The following is a 15086-nucleotide window of genomic DNA, read 5'->3' on the forward strand; positions in this document are numbered from 1 at the left end:
CATTGCTTCAAAATGACCTTCTTACATCTGCGGGAAAGACTCTCTGGGGGCTGTTGAACCATGAAAGCATATTCATTTAGGGCATTGGGTGCCACAGTGATTTTAACCGAGCGTTGGCTGCAATGCTGGAAAAAGAAAAAAGAGGGGGTTTGTGTTTTGTTGTTTTGCTTTCTGCAACCTGGCATGAAGAATGGGGTCAGGAGATGCGTGCTTGGGAAAGACCCAAAGAGAGAGCTGGAAACCCGCCAGCCACACTGAGTCATAACACACATGCTTATAAGTATCTTTGTACCTTACAAAGTCCTGACTTTTCAAATAAAACCATCACTGCTGTTAAAGTATTTACATAGAAGTAAAACAAATAGCATGGAGTGCTGCATGCATTCTCCCTTGTTCCAGCTCTGTTTTACCCCATGAACTGTGACTCCTGTTTGCTTAAGGCAAGGCCAGGCCAGGCTGAAGAATGCCGTATCTGGCGATGAATGAACGGAGAAGCTCGAGTCATGCGTACGAGTATAATTCTGCTGCTGCTTGTGGAGCAAAGCAGCACGCAGCAGCGTCTGCTACTTCGGGCTGACGTTTCACCTACCCAGGAGGTGGCGTGAAGCCTGCCTCTTGCTTCTGCCTGCTTTGTGGTTTTTTGTTTTGTTGCGTTTTTTTTTGTTTGTTTGGGGGTTTTTTTTTGGTTTTTTTAAGGATTTCAGTATAACTTCAGAAGTAGGAAGGCTGTGTGCAGGCCACATGTGCAAGCTAGGCCGCTGAACTGCAGTCAACAAGCACCTAAGCTGTAGATGAATGGTGAAAGGTACAGGTGGTGCACATTTTGATTTCACTGCAAATATATACACGTTATATACTGACGTGCATTATCTATATATACACTTATATTTATGTATGCATGATGTTAATATGTATATATTTTAGTTTCTATACACACATTAATATAGGTATTGTATATTTAACGTATAATACACATTTAATATGCACCTAGCAAAACCCCACATATGCACACACACGTGTGTGTATATATATTTCTTTCCAAATCAGCAGTATGTGGCAGTAGCCTGTTGCACTGTTCTACAAACATCATCTCTACAAGCGTAGAGCTGAAAGCAAGCTGCCAGCCAGGTAGCACAAAAGAGAGCTGCTTTGCTCTCCACCAGGTAACGTCCTGTGCAGGGACGTACCGCGTAGGTACGCGGAGGTTGTGCTCCTCTGCCCTGTCCCCTTGGACTGAACTTGTTGAACTGTTGCTTGGCTGCCCCGGTAGCTGAAGTTCAGATATAAATGTACAAGACGTGGTTCCCCGAAACAACATAACAAAGAAGGTGGCATGATTAAAATTTTTAGCAGTTTAAAGGAAATGATGCAGTTCTGTTTCTTAATTCTGCTCCAGGGCTTCCCTGGTTGTTTGCGTCTGTTACTTTTTTACTGAGTTTATAAGCTAGTCTTAATGTCAGATTGGGAGGCAGAAATCATCTCGGCTGACCTGCACAGTGAAGGCTCTGGGTTGAACCTACAGTTTAAGATGTTATTCAGTCCTTTTTTGGGTCCAAATCGATAATGGACAATCCATTAGTTCCCTGTAAGTCGTTTCAATGGCTAATTACTTGCACAGTTGCAGAAATTGTTCTTTAATTCTGTCTTACGTTTTTCTGAATTCAAGTTCCAGCTGTTGGATGATACTATACCCCTCTCTGCCAGCCTCAAGAGCCATCCATTATCAAATTTCTCTCCCTGTGGAAATATTTCAAGGCAGAGATCAAGTCAGTCCCTTTGAGGTTTTTTTGCTGGTTTTTTTGTTGTTGTTGTTGGTTGGGTTATTGTTTGGGTTTTTTTCTTTGTTTTTGACAAGTTACATAGATGAAATTCCTCAGGGCTTTCACTTGAGGCTATTTCCAACCAGTTCTGGGTGTGCGCGTGTTGTTTTGCCGAAGTCCGGTAACTCTTCCGGTCGCTGGCAGCGTGAGCGCAGAGCGGGGCGTGCGGCGGCTCTCCCTCCACCGGCCTGACGAGGCAGAGACAATCTGACCCATGTAATTATGGTTAAATGTGTCGGGAGCTGGAGCTGCCGGCAGCTCAGCTGGGCTCCGAGTCAGCTGCTCTCCGGCTTGCGGCTGCTTTTGTGCCGCAGGCTCGGGGGAAGATGCCGTCGACGATTGTGAAACCTTTTTATTGCTCCTGCATATGGAGCCGCGTGAACGTGGATGCTGGCAGCGGCTTAGCCCCTTATTTTGCTGACCTTGGATAACACGGTGTTGGGGAACTTGAGGTCCTTTCCCCCCCCCCCCCAAGCTGAGTGGCAGGCCGTGGGGAAAGCCCACAAAGAGAGCAGCGTAGGCAGGATGGTGACTGCAGCCTCGGCACATCGGGGCTAGTGGGAGCTGTGGTGTGGAGAGACTCCCCTGTGCGTGTTTCTGTTGAGAGTGCTGCTGTTATGGAGGGGGGGTGAAGCCAATACAGTTCACCTTGAGGCGTACAGCTCCACGAGTTGAGCATGAAGTGTTGCTGTGCCGCTTCGGGGGCTGCTGAGGGAGGTCTTTGTTCCCGCTTCCTAGGACCGGTCTCTTCCCTGGCGTCACCATGGCCCACGCAGCCCCCAGACCGGTGGGGAGGCAGGAGCATCTCCTGCAGCAGGGCTGGAGCCTCCAGCTGGCACCAGAAAGACATCTCGGTGTCGTTGTCCCTCAGAAAACAGGGTGCCGGGTTGCACGCCATCCTTTCGCGTGTCCGGCACGTTGTCTGGGGAGAGGGAGATGACTTCAGGCCCTTCACAGAAAAACCCCGAGAGGGTGGCCTGGACCTGAGAGGCCTCTGGTGCGTGGCCGTCATCTCCTTCCCTCCTGCAGGAGGGACTGTCGCCAGCGTTGTACCTGCCAGCGGTCACTCACCCGCTGCAGTCGGCCGCCGGGTTGGCACGTGCCGATTTAAAGATCAATCCTGTCAGCGGGTTTCGCCCTGTCGCTGCAGAAACGGCGAGCACTGCCATGTGCTCCTTGCAGTGAGCTGTCGCGACAAAGTGGATTTAAGTGGGATTCATTTCTTTGTTTTTATTTTTTTTTTCCCCTGCATTTTTAGGAGGGATAAAAGGGCCAGTGGGATTGGGAACCGATGGGTGTTTTCGTGCAACTTCCAGCTCCTCGGGACTGTGGGGTCTGGTGGAAGACGGGATTTGTTTGTGGTGTTGGGACGGGCCTGGTGTTTCACAGGACGGAGGACTCGGGCTGACAGGGGCTAAGGAAAGCGGCATGTCTCTGAGTAGGCCTTACGTTAACTGGGCTCAGTCATTACACACACACACGCCTTGTGTATGCCTGGCTTAAAGTATATAAAAATACAGGGTGGTGGTTTTGTTGCCTCTTGTTCGGGTTTCTGTGTAACTTGTCTAGGTTTCAGGGTCAGGAGCAGTGTGCCTGGCCAGAGGGCTCTGTTGTCTCCTCACGTTTGCTGCCCGTTATACGAGGAATTCATACAACTGCCAGTGAAGGGAATGAGCGGTGTCTGCGGTCCTGTGCCTGTAACACAGACAGGTGCTGGAGGTGCTTATGGCTGTTTCCTAACTGAGCGTGATTCTCTTGAGGATTTAATAAGTAGTTTCTGTGAAAACAGAAAAGCATAATGTCCCGACAGGCCCGTGTCGTTGGGAACGTAAATGGGGCGTCTTTGGGCAAGCTTTGTTAAAATCGAGCAGGCTGCAGCCCTCCCGTGTTTAGTGTCGCTTCTGGTTAGGGCTGAAGTTGCGTTGGCAGCAAAATGGTAAGCCAGAGTTGTTTGTCTAAACCTCTGTTGACAAAATAACTGGATGTACTAGTCCTTTTAAAATGCTTGCCTGGAGATTTTTTTTTTTCTTTTTTGGTTGCTGTGGGTGTTGGGTTACAAAGTTTGCTTTCTTGGCCCAGAGCTGCCTGTGCTCTAAAGCTCCCTGGGCATAGCTCAGCCTTCTTCAAAGTACAGTAGCTTATCCCTCGTGTGAAATGCACATCCTGCTGCCAAAATGCTGGCTGCTTTCACTGCACTCATTGTGTTGTGCTTTTTTTTTTTTCCCTTTCCTTCCCCCCCGCTCCCCTCAGGTAATTTGTCATACAAATTTTTTTTTTTTTGGGGGCAGGGGCGGAATGTTATTGATCACAGTTCAGCAGCTGAATGCCAATATCTCACTAGAAGAGTGAAGAAAAAGCTATCAATGGGTGAATGAAGTTGATGGTATTGGTCACTTCTTTGACACGCGGGATGGTATAAACTCCCCTACCTCCTAGTGGGGATCGCCAGTGGGGCTTTTGGGGTTTCTATTGCAGTGTGGCAGTATGCTGTGGTACACTTACCTAAATGAGGCCTGCCTAGAAATGTTAATCTTTTTGCTTGGCAGTGATGTAGCCCATGAAGAATTCAAGGGCAAGAATGCTCAAATAGTAGTTTTTAAAGGCCCTGAGACAATTATAGGACTTATGAAAATATGATGACTTACCTGATCTTGCTTATGTCTTTATATCAATTTGCTGACTTAATTTATTTGAATGCTAAAGGCTTTAGGGAAATGCTTTTCCAGGGAATTAATCTTTTAACTAAAGCAAGTACTAAATATGACATACACTAGTATTCCTTTTGACAATATTGCATTTGTCTCCTAAAAATAAAGCAGAAAGCATATGCCCTGTGGGCAAAATTCCACTTGGCTTTACACTTGGATAAATTCAGAATAACTTCATTGATAACAATATACAACTTCATTGTAATGCTGCAATAAATGCAAATCGCTAAACCAGAGGGAAAAAAAAATCCTGAGCCAAGAGGCGCAAACAAAGGCCAAAGTGGCAACAACAGCAGTTGGTTCACAAAACTTACCTCTTAAATTGCTGCAACGTTCAATTTAGTGGTTCCCCCACCCCTTAATTATCTGGGAGAGCACTTCCTGGCTGTGATAAATTTCTCTGTAAGGGATTCATTATGAGGATTTTAACAAATAAGTTTCACCTCCTGTCTAACACCTGGTACACAGCTACTGCAGGATCAGTAGGATCACTTGCAGGATAAAGGATTAGAGGGACTAATGCTCTGATTTGATAATAGTCATGTTTTTGTTCTCTGGTAGAGCTGATCAAGTTTAGGTTGCATTTTGTTACACAGTATTTTTCTTAAGCTTTTTTTTTTTTTTAATTAAAAATAATCTATATAGCCCTAGGCTTTTGGGTTTTGTTTGTTCTGGTTTTTGTTTCAGATGCATGCAACTAATGTCTCCTTTCCATTTCCGTCTTCTTTAGGATGACAGCGATGGGATTCCCTGGTCAGAGGAGAGGGTGGTACGGAAGGTCCTTTATTTATCTCTGAAGGAGTTCAAGAACGCACAGAAGCGGCAGCACAGCGATGGCATTAGCGGGAGCCTCAAGGCAGTGAACGGTGAGCTGCCTTTGCGGTACCGCTGGAAGGACTCGGTCCTTTTCAATGCGGTCCTTCTGCTATAGTGAGGAAGGAGACCAGTGCACCATCTGGCATGCACTGTGCCCTTTTGATCTGCACAGGAGAACTTGTTTCTGAAGTGCTTAAAAATGCCCGGTTTGAACAGTTCATATGTTTTGGTTTCTGGCAAACTGATTGAGATGGGGATCAGGATGGAGGGTAGGTGTCAGGCGGGAGGACAGGGACAGGCTGCGGTTCGGTGGAAAAGGAGGCTTCTCTGGTCAGTCTGCTCCCTGATGTGCTGAGTATGTTGACAGAGAAGGTATCCATTTAAAGGTGATTGGCTTCAGTTATCTTGGGGAAGGACAGTCGGACAGAATTTGCCTACTCTGTCATTTAGATGCAAGAAACTGACTAAGCAGCATCTGTATCTCTGGAGTGATCTCAGTCCACGCTGTCTATTGTCCAGAGGTGAAGTAGCATAGGACCTACATAAAAAGACTTAAAGCATTGAGAGGACACAAATGCTGGGACACTGGACTCCCCTAGTTTAGCAGTTCACAGAGCAGTTGTTTACAGGTTTTAAAGGGAGATGCAGACAAGCCTAGATGACAGGAGATCGAAAGGAGTTTTAATTTTATTTATTTAATCTTTTGGCCAATTATTATTTGTTGCTCCCCCTTCCCTTACAGTTTGCTTAAAAAAGCCATGGTCTCCTGAGAGGTGAATATAAAGTGTGTCTCTTTCAGATTCACTCCCTGACAAGGAACCCTTTCTTGAAAAGGCTTTGTCATGCTGGCTTGAGCCTTGAAAGTGACTAGCAGGATTCAGATTTCTGGGCAGGCTTATGGTTTTCTCTTCACTCACAAGAGCTTATTTGTTTCTTTATAGAGGTTTATGGCAGTTCCTTTTAGGCATGTGCATAACTATACATGTGCTAATGCATTAAAGCAGCAGCTGGGTGCTTACTTGGTAGGTTATTCATATTTATATGTAGTTTGCGTTTCTGACGTGGTGAGTCAAATTTCACTGCGTTTTCATGGAGTGTTATTGCTGACAAGGCAAAAACCTAGGTGAATGGCTGGATAACTACAGGCACCATAATAAAGTTGCTGTATTGCGTAAGCAATTGCAAACTCCTTAATGTGATTAAAGAAGACCTCAGACTTCTGAGTTCAGTAATAATATCAAATACTGATCTGATGGGCAGGGGCATCTAGCTTTAGCAGCAAGCCATTAATAAGCTTGGAGGTGTACACAAAACAGCACTGGCTTTTTTTCCCCTCCAACACCTCTGCATCATTGATCTTCTGTCAAACACAATTTCTCTTGGAAAGTGTCTTATTCCATTGTGGGGGTTTTGTTTAGTCAAAGGAAAAAAGTCTAAAGGCGTGAAGCACAGTAATTGTGTGTTAGGAGGCTTTGATGGTGTGCCAGGTTACAGGATGACTGAGGTTTTTATGGTGTCTAGTTTCTCCAAAGGCAGCTTAGATGAAAAGTGAGTTGGCTGGGAATGCTGTGTCGATGCAGGTACCAGACGCAGAGTATGCCACTGGCTTCCTCTGGTAGCGGCATGGCTTGTGTCTTCAGAGCTTGCCTCTTGCATTGAGAACTATAGCGTTTGGTACTTTTCTCCTTCACAGAAGTAGGTGATCATTTCTTTGGGGGTTTGGGGTTTTTTTTGAGTCAGAATTATATTCTGTGTTACTCTTTCTGTTTGCTAAATGATTCTTTAAATGTCCTGTCTCAGCCCTGCTGTATTTCAACATCATTGTCCAGCAGCTTTTTTTATCCACTGATATTTGGAAGAATGTTTCATTATACAGAGAAAAAAGATTTGCAAAAGGGCGGAGGATTGATATTGTGTGGTGACATTAAGACAATCTATTTAAACATACAATTTGTTCATTACATCTTTTAAAAAAACGTAGCCGTGTATTTTCAAATCCACAGGTCTCTGTGGACTGAGGAAAGGGAAGGTCACCCTAAGAAATTACTGAACTATTCTGAATTTAGGGAAGTGTAACATTTTAAGGGTGAGTCTTAGATCCATGGTTTCATACTGTTGGAGTGAAAAAAATACTTCCTCGCATATGTCCTCTGTTCCAACATGCAGGCCACAACCAGTGTTTCTTGCATGTTGATCCAAAAGGTAGCATGCAGTTAAATATAGTTTTATGTGAGCGATCTCTTTATTAATATTCAGTACCCATAGTTCTTGGGAATGGGGGCAGGGTGAATCTAGATGAAATAATTTGAAGTTAATGTGTTCAGTGCTTCTGTAAACCTGGGCTCCCCTGGCTTGAATTCTGGTTAGGGTGCTTTGCCTTGCAAACGTAAAGGAAAGTGTAGGTTTTGTGCTGCACAACCCTGTTGCTGTCCTGAGTGAACTCTAAAGTTTATTGCTCCGTCAGCTGTTGAAAATCAGATAGGCCACCTTCCAGTTCGGTGGCACTGTTGTTGCAAATTTAACCATTTGGCAAATGGTTAACCATTTCCAGGTGTGGGAAGGAGGGGTCTGAGCTGGGGTCAAGCTCTCCAAGTTCCCCGCTCAGTGTGGAAGCATGGATTGGCCTCATGTACTTCTGAGAGCTCAGGGGACCGTGAGCACCTTGGTAGCAGGATTTGATCCGAGTGCCACCATCTGTAGTGCAGAGAGAGTTTCTTTGTTCTGGTTTTGTAACTGTCATCCCTTAAATTTATTTATTTATAGATTTGCTACGTGTAATTCGTTTCAGTAGAAAGTACTTACTTTTGGCAATGGAGGAAGGTAAAATATGCACCAGCCTCTTGCAACTGGTGTCTTTAAGAAGTTTTTATGGATTTAAAGTGGCTGAAGTTGCATAAACATGCTGCAAAAGTTGCTTTGCCAGTGTTTGCCAAGCTACAACTAAACTTGTATGAAAATGATTGTCAATGGTATTTCAGCTTGTGGGTATAGTAGTATCATGAATGATTTGGTAGCTGGAATAATAGTAGATCTTTGATAGTGTGAAAAGCAAGTTCATTTTAAATGTGAGAGATGAACCCATTAACAGGAGTCTTTTCTGTACTAAAGTTACTGCAAGCTCTAAGATGTGCTGGTGGTGGCGCAGAGACAATTTCCACACCTTTCTGAGTAATAAAAATGAAATTTAAAATACATAAATAAAAATTCAAATTACTTCTGGAGATTATATGTATTATAATACCTTGGCTGTCTCCACCTCACTGTTAAAGATATTTGTTATCCTGAAAACAATCCTGCCATTTTCACTCTGTGGCTGAAACCCTGTTGTTTAAGTGGTTCTGATTAAAGTAGCAGGGTTTTGTTTGGGGCTGGTGGTGTGTTTGCAGGTCTCCTTACTCCTACCTCTTTTATATCTCCTTTTCACCTGATAATTTTTGCTTACATGTTTGTGCTGCCAGTTATTTTTCATCCTAATAATAAGGGCGATCGGGTGCATTGTGGCTGTTGTGTCGGTGGAGATATTGCATGCATGTTTATGTTGACTCTAGATATTTGCAGAGTACAGAATAACACCCTACTGTATGCCTTTGTTTGCTATGTGTTTCTCTCCAGCACGTGGGAATATAAAATCTGAAGGAGGTGCTTCTGCAGGTTGTCAAGAAACCCTCTGCAGCCCTAAATGGGATACTGGAACTCGTGATTATGGAAACAAGGTCGTGTGCTGGAAAACCCAGAGGGACCTCTTTAGTGATTTTGATTACTGCTGCCTGTCATTTGTGTTAGGATGTTAAGAATAGGGATTGGTGTTTGGAATAGTGATACCAATTTTCAGAGATCCTCGTCTAAAAGGAAAACCAATTCCCTTGGGAAATTGTTTTCTTCTTCTGTAGCTTAGAATGTGAGATAAGGCTGTAAAAAAGGCAATGAAAGATGTAATTATTGCTTGCATTCTGTTTATGAGAAATGTAGTACCCTCAAAAGAGTGTATCATAAAGGAAATTTTTATGATATAAGATTTTAAATTATGTTTTTCAAAACTTGCGATAAAGAAGAAATTTGTGATACAGAAGTGCCAGTGTTTCATAAATGGAAAAAGTGCCAAAGTTTGCTTCTTTAAGGTGTTTAGTTAATCTACAGAGATGATAAACCGGATGTTAGAATTATTCGAGCAGATAGCGCGTTTTCACTAGCTATACTTTGCCCTAGAAAGGTGTCATGGCAATTTCCAAACACGCCAGCTAGGTTAAGCTTGTGGCAAACATGATCTAGTTGGGAAACCAAATGTATGTGAGGGAATGCTTTGATTCAAGGCAGAAGTTGGAAGTCTTGCTGATTTAATAAATAGAGAAGAGGAAAAATATGTAATTTTGCTCTTCTGAGAGATTTCACCTTACATTTAGGGTTGTTAAAGTAATTTATTTGTGTGTGCTCTTTAAACAGAGAAGGAAGGAACAATGTCAGCACTTCGATGGAGGTCGTGGTCGGTCCACGAATGGCTGTGGTGCCCCTTCCTCCCTTGTGCTGGTCTGCTCCTGCCCTCAGCCGTTCCTGCACAAAAGCTAATGTGACTTTCGTTGGAAAAAGCAAGCCTCCAAAAATGAAATGTCTCTGCACAGAGAGGCAAGAGTCTCTGAGGCAGCCTGTGGCAGGACCGTGGTGCCGGACCCAGCGGCAGCAGCCTGCTCTGACACCTGGGTCAGATCATCCCTTGGCTGCTGCGCTGGCTGGCCGGGGCAGGCAGCAGTGCTATCTGGAAATCGCTGTTTGTGTCATTGCTGCACAGATTTTCAAGTGTTTTCTGCTTGCTGCCCAGGGGTTTCTGTCAATGCCTTCCCAGTGGGCCAGGTTGAAACGAAGGTGCCCGGTGGTAGGGTGGCATGGGGGTTGGATTCATCCAACTCCAACTTGTTGGTGAAACCTCTTTTCCCTGGCCGTGTCGATGGTACCCCAGGCATGGTGTCAAAATTGCAACAGATGTGGTAGAAATGCCTAATCACAGCTAAGCCGGGTGCTTCAGCTCCGTGCCGTGCATTATTTGCCAAAATCCAACTATGTGGGTGTGGCAGCAGCTGCCAACAGGGCAACCGGGTCTTCTCTGGGCTGAGGCCGTGTCTCTTCTCTTCCCACTTGCACAGATGAAAACACAGCAGCCCTCAGGGAAGCGCTGTTGTCTCAGCTGTGCCCCTGCGTGCCCAGAGCGACGTGTGCCTCCTTCATCCCTGGTGCAGATGTGTAGGGTGGACCACTACCCAGCCTTTAATTTTGAACAAGAAAGTAGCCCTCTTCATTGACTGTGATGGTTCAAATATACTGGTAACTTCATCTCTCATATTTCTGAAGGCTGCAATTAAATACTGGAAGAAGGCTTTATGCTAACGTTTGTCTAGGGAGCTTTTCACTCCGTCGCTGATGTGAAATTGCGTTTGTTGACAGTGGGTAATGTCTGTCTGTCTCCTAAGCTTTAGTAGAAGATTGTAAGTGTGCCAAGGACCCTTGTCTGTGTAAGTGGATTTTTAAAATGCATTTACAGAAACAGAAATACCTCTTTCAACTTTGCAATATTTCCCTTTTATGTTCAGAGTAAACAGCCTTTTTGGCTAGTTTTAAATTGTGATTGAATATAGATGTTTTCAACTAAAAGGTTCAGAAAATAAGCGTTTGAGCAGATTTGTCATGGCACTCAACATTACTTTCACTTTGGTGCTTGCTGTCAAGTGAATTTAAAGATTAACAAATAAATAACAGGATGTTGGGGTTGGGCTCCATTGAAAATTTCCAAATCTCTTTTCCTTTCTTTGTTTTTTAGAACAGAATTCATTTTCGAGCCTGCCAGGGACTTGCTTGTTCATCGACTGACACAGGCTCTTTTTGCCTCTTCCATCATCACCACTTATAAAAATTCTGCAGGCCAAATTACACCCTCAGTGATCTCTACCCAATTTGATTATGTCCAAATTGTGCTCCTGTCTTAATACAATTTCAGTGTTTGGCAAGACTGCCAGAAAATTTTCTCTTGCAGGACACTCATCGTCCTTTTTCTCTCAAACATAACAAAGGTGGATATTTTTTTAACCAGAGAAACAGAGGAATTGTGTAACTAATTTTCTTAAAACTTCATTTCATGGCCATCTAAGAAGAGTTGCTATTGCCCTGAGTGTATTTCTAATCAAAGTAATTCTAAAAATAATCTTGTCTCTCTGCATATTGCTAATTGTAGGTAATGGAAAATGAAAACGCCAATGAAGAATCTGCAGAGGCACGTGCATAATCTGTAAGAGACTGACTTTATTGTAGGCCTAAAATAAATAAGGTGAGGAAAGGTGGGAGAGAGTTCAGCAGCAGCTGATGGGTCTGGTTCCCCTCCTTTCACCTCCTGCCTTATGCTGGCTCTGCCGTTTGTCTGCCCGTGCAGTACAGCCGGTTCAGTGTACTGATGTGGCAGGAAACTAGCCCAGAAAAATGATTAAAAAAAAAAAAAAAGAAATCATTTTCATCTGGTTTTTAATGAACTACACAGGTTGATCAAGAGGTTGGATGAGAACCGAATGCTCATTTGGTGGAAATGAGGGGCCAGAGTACCTTGAGTGAAAGCTGCAGGAGGAGGAGACCAGACTCGTCCTTTTTCATAGTAGCAAGCTGCTCGGTTGGCATAGTCATCTTGTCTAACCACAGCCTTAGGATTAGCGCAGTTGTCTTGTCTAACCACAGCCTCAGATGCTAGAAGGACAACAGTTGCCAGAAATAGGAGCAAAAAAAGATGCAGCTTAAAAATTTGTTGGAGTGCTTCACAGCCATAGGTGTTAGATGTATGTATTTCTTAAAAAAAACCAAACAAAACAAAAAAACCAAACCAAACAACTCCCCCCCCCGCCTTAACCCCAACAGGGGACAACAATTTTGTTTGCCTTGACTGCGGGTCATTCTGCATAGCTGCTGCTTTGGATTTATTATTTGTATCAGCAGTCTGGGGAGCACCCTTGAGTGCAGACTGGTAAACTGCTTCATTCTGTCTTTGGCAGCCATAAGATTGCCAGCCAGCCTAAATTTGCACCCTGGCATCTTTTTGGCTGGCATGTGCAGCTAAAAGAATGGTGGTGGTTTTACCTCGTAGGATTGCCAGCTCTGTCAAAAACTGTACCTTTTGTCAATTCCAGTTTGCTTATTTTAGAAACGAGAGTAAGACATAACTTAAGCAAAGCTGTTTCTTTGACTGTAATATTAAGCGAGATACACTGCTTTGGATTCTAACTCAACCATTTCTTTGGTTAATAATTTTTGTTATGAATAGATTTTTATTGGGATGTTAGAAACCAGAGAGATCTGCCTAGAGCATTGTCCTTCAAGCTGACAGGCTGGGGTGGGTGAAGTTCATTCTGGTGATCTGCTGAGATGAGAACTGGTGGTTGGTGCTGGCCACTTTCTCAAGCTGTTGAGTTTTGTATTAAGAGGAGGTAAAGAGATAACTTGTGGTTTACATAGAAATCAAAACAAAATTAAACAGCTGTTAAAGGTAGTGTAAATGATCAAGTTCCACACTATTATTTGCCTGGTGGATTGAGCTATTGAAAGAGCTGTAAAACTTGCCCGAAGTGTGGACACAAAGTTGAGAAGGCAGCAATCGAGCAGTATGCTCAGAAAAAGTGAGCACAATGCTTCTCTGTTTAAAAGCAATAGTTCTCAGAAGGTATGGGAGTAGGGAGAAAGGCACTTTACCTCTTTCTGTCTGTCTGATGCCCAATGGTCGTCGTCATCATCATCATTATTATTTTAGTGTTTATTAAAATGTTCTAGTGGCGATCAAAGGTCTGCAGGTCAGAATATGTAGCTGCTGTTGTAAAGAGGGTTTAAATCTCAGTATTCCTCTTGCTCCCCCACTGCCCATGATTGGCAGAAGGAAACTGTGCATTAAATAACTAGTGTTGTTAATTTGAAGGACAGACAATAAGGGCTATAACCAGAAAAACAGCAGGGAAAGAAAAAGTCAGTCATTAAAATAGCATACTCTATTAAGAATATAGGAATGCAACAGGAAACAAAATCAGTTTCACAAGTAAAAGCAGAGAGACGTTTCAGTCATACACACAGGCTGTGTAATACAGTTTACTGCAGTCAGTCCTAGGGAACTGTATTTTCTGAAACCATGTCTGTGCTTAGCTTTGAATAAGGCTTTTGCTAATTATTTTTATACTATAGCTTTGAGCTATTGGTGCAAGACTGCCTTTTGTGGAGCACTTTCAGAGTATTAGAGAGAACACATTTTCAGTCTTCAAGGGCCTGTATTGTGTCTTAGAACCTCCACAGCAGTTTTTCCTTGGCGTGGAGAGCATTTTAGAAACGGCTTGCTGTTTGAAAGAGTGGAAAGAGTTTGAGAACTGTTTGGTCCAGCACGACGTTCTTAAGGCCATTAGGCTGTTTTTAATCAGAGCAGATGTCATGTGTGCTGTAAACCTTATCATGTCAACCGTGGCACTAAAGTGGTTTTAAAAGAAAAAGGTAGAGGTTAGTGACAGATGGCTGTAACTGCTGATGAACACAGTAGCCACTTCCGCAAGTTGCCTGACACAGCTGCCAATGCACCTTACTCTTCACCTCAAATACCCTCCATTACTTGTGTTCCCAGGCTTTGACTTGTTAAGTGTACGGGTTGCCAATCAAAATGGATTTGGGGATCCTTGTAGTGACGTGGAGCAAACTGAAAACGTCAGTAGATTAGTATTGTATTATTTTTAGGTGTCGTGAACCCATGTTTGAATGTAGAATTTCTGCTGTGAAAAGCAAGAAATTCACTTGCCTTTTTGAGGAACAAAACTCTTCAGGAATTAGTCATGTTCATTTCATGGCTCATAACAGCTTGGGAGATTGGTCTGCGCTCTGAGGTCATGCTTCCATGTTTCGGTGGGATCTTCTTCATTTAAAATCTCCTCCAAGAAACCATTCTGAAATAACTGCTGTCTTTCGATAACTGGTGATGATGAGAGGTTCATCACATATCAGATACTTCCCAAAGCCTGTGGGTGAATGTTTTCCGAAAAATAAATGTAGCTTAGCATGTATACTGTTAAGTCATAGCAGATTGCTCTACATCATAATAAATGCACATGCATTTTAAAATCTTTTTTGTGTGTCTGACTAGCACAGATTTATTACATGCAGCCAATGTGAGATTGTATCCAGAATTAGTTGAATGCATGTTTTCAATAACCTGCCTTTGATGTCCTTTATTTCCCAATTTAAATGAATTTAATACTGTGAAGGGGGTGTCCAGTCAAAGGTGTAGATATTGAAGCCTTGTGCTTAGGGTGACAGGATGACAGTGACAAACTTGACTCGCAGGTGTTGTTTCTGGCACATCTGAAGGAATTTCCAGCTCCAGGAGCTAAAGGCAGCTGAATTTCCACCCTTATCCATCCTGTTTTCTCCCTTCACAAGACTGTTAGTGAGCGTTGCAATTGCAGTTGGGACCGTGTGATGTTTCAGATCTGTCCACTAAGAGGCTAACTCATTCCAGATAAGTCTTGAACAGACAACATTCATTTTTTACTTTGCTCAGAATTTCCTGTGCTTTGTTCTGCATCTGTTTGTGAAAGACCGGGTTATCTTTGAAAGCCTTCATCTTGTTTTCTTTATTCAAGCTATACGCTAAAATGGAAAAAGAGAAGAGCTGGAAGGAGCCCAGCTGGAACAATCTGCCAAGGATCCCACAGGGGCACAGACCTGGCAAACTCCTGGAACCTCTTCAGCT

General features: G+C 43.5%; 1 protein-coding gene across 3 annotated transcripts in view; it reads left to right on the plus strand.

Moving 5' to 3' along the window:
* The window catches only part of JARID2 (jumonji, AT rich interactive domain 2), a 222511-nt gene that overhangs the window by 90076 nt on the left and 117349 nt on the right, over window positions 1–15086 (plus strand). For all 3 annotated transcript variants that reach the window (XM_010573172.1, XM_010573173.1, XM_010573171.1), the window contains one exon: window positions 5259–5394. In XM_010573172.1, coding sequence (XP_010571474.1) covers window positions 5259–5394 — 136 coding nt within the window. The remainder of the gene's footprint in view (window positions 1–5258; window positions 5395–15086) is intronic.

This window comes from Haliaeetus leucocephalus, unplaced genomic scaffold (genome assembly GCF_000737465.1).
Source record: "Haliaeetus leucocephalus isolate CR32 unplaced genomic scaffold, Haliaeetus_leucocephalus-4.0 Scaffold373, whole genome shotgun sequence".
NCBI lineage: Eukaryota > Metazoa > Chordata > Aves > Accipitriformes > Accipitridae > Haliaeetus > Haliaeetus leucocephalus.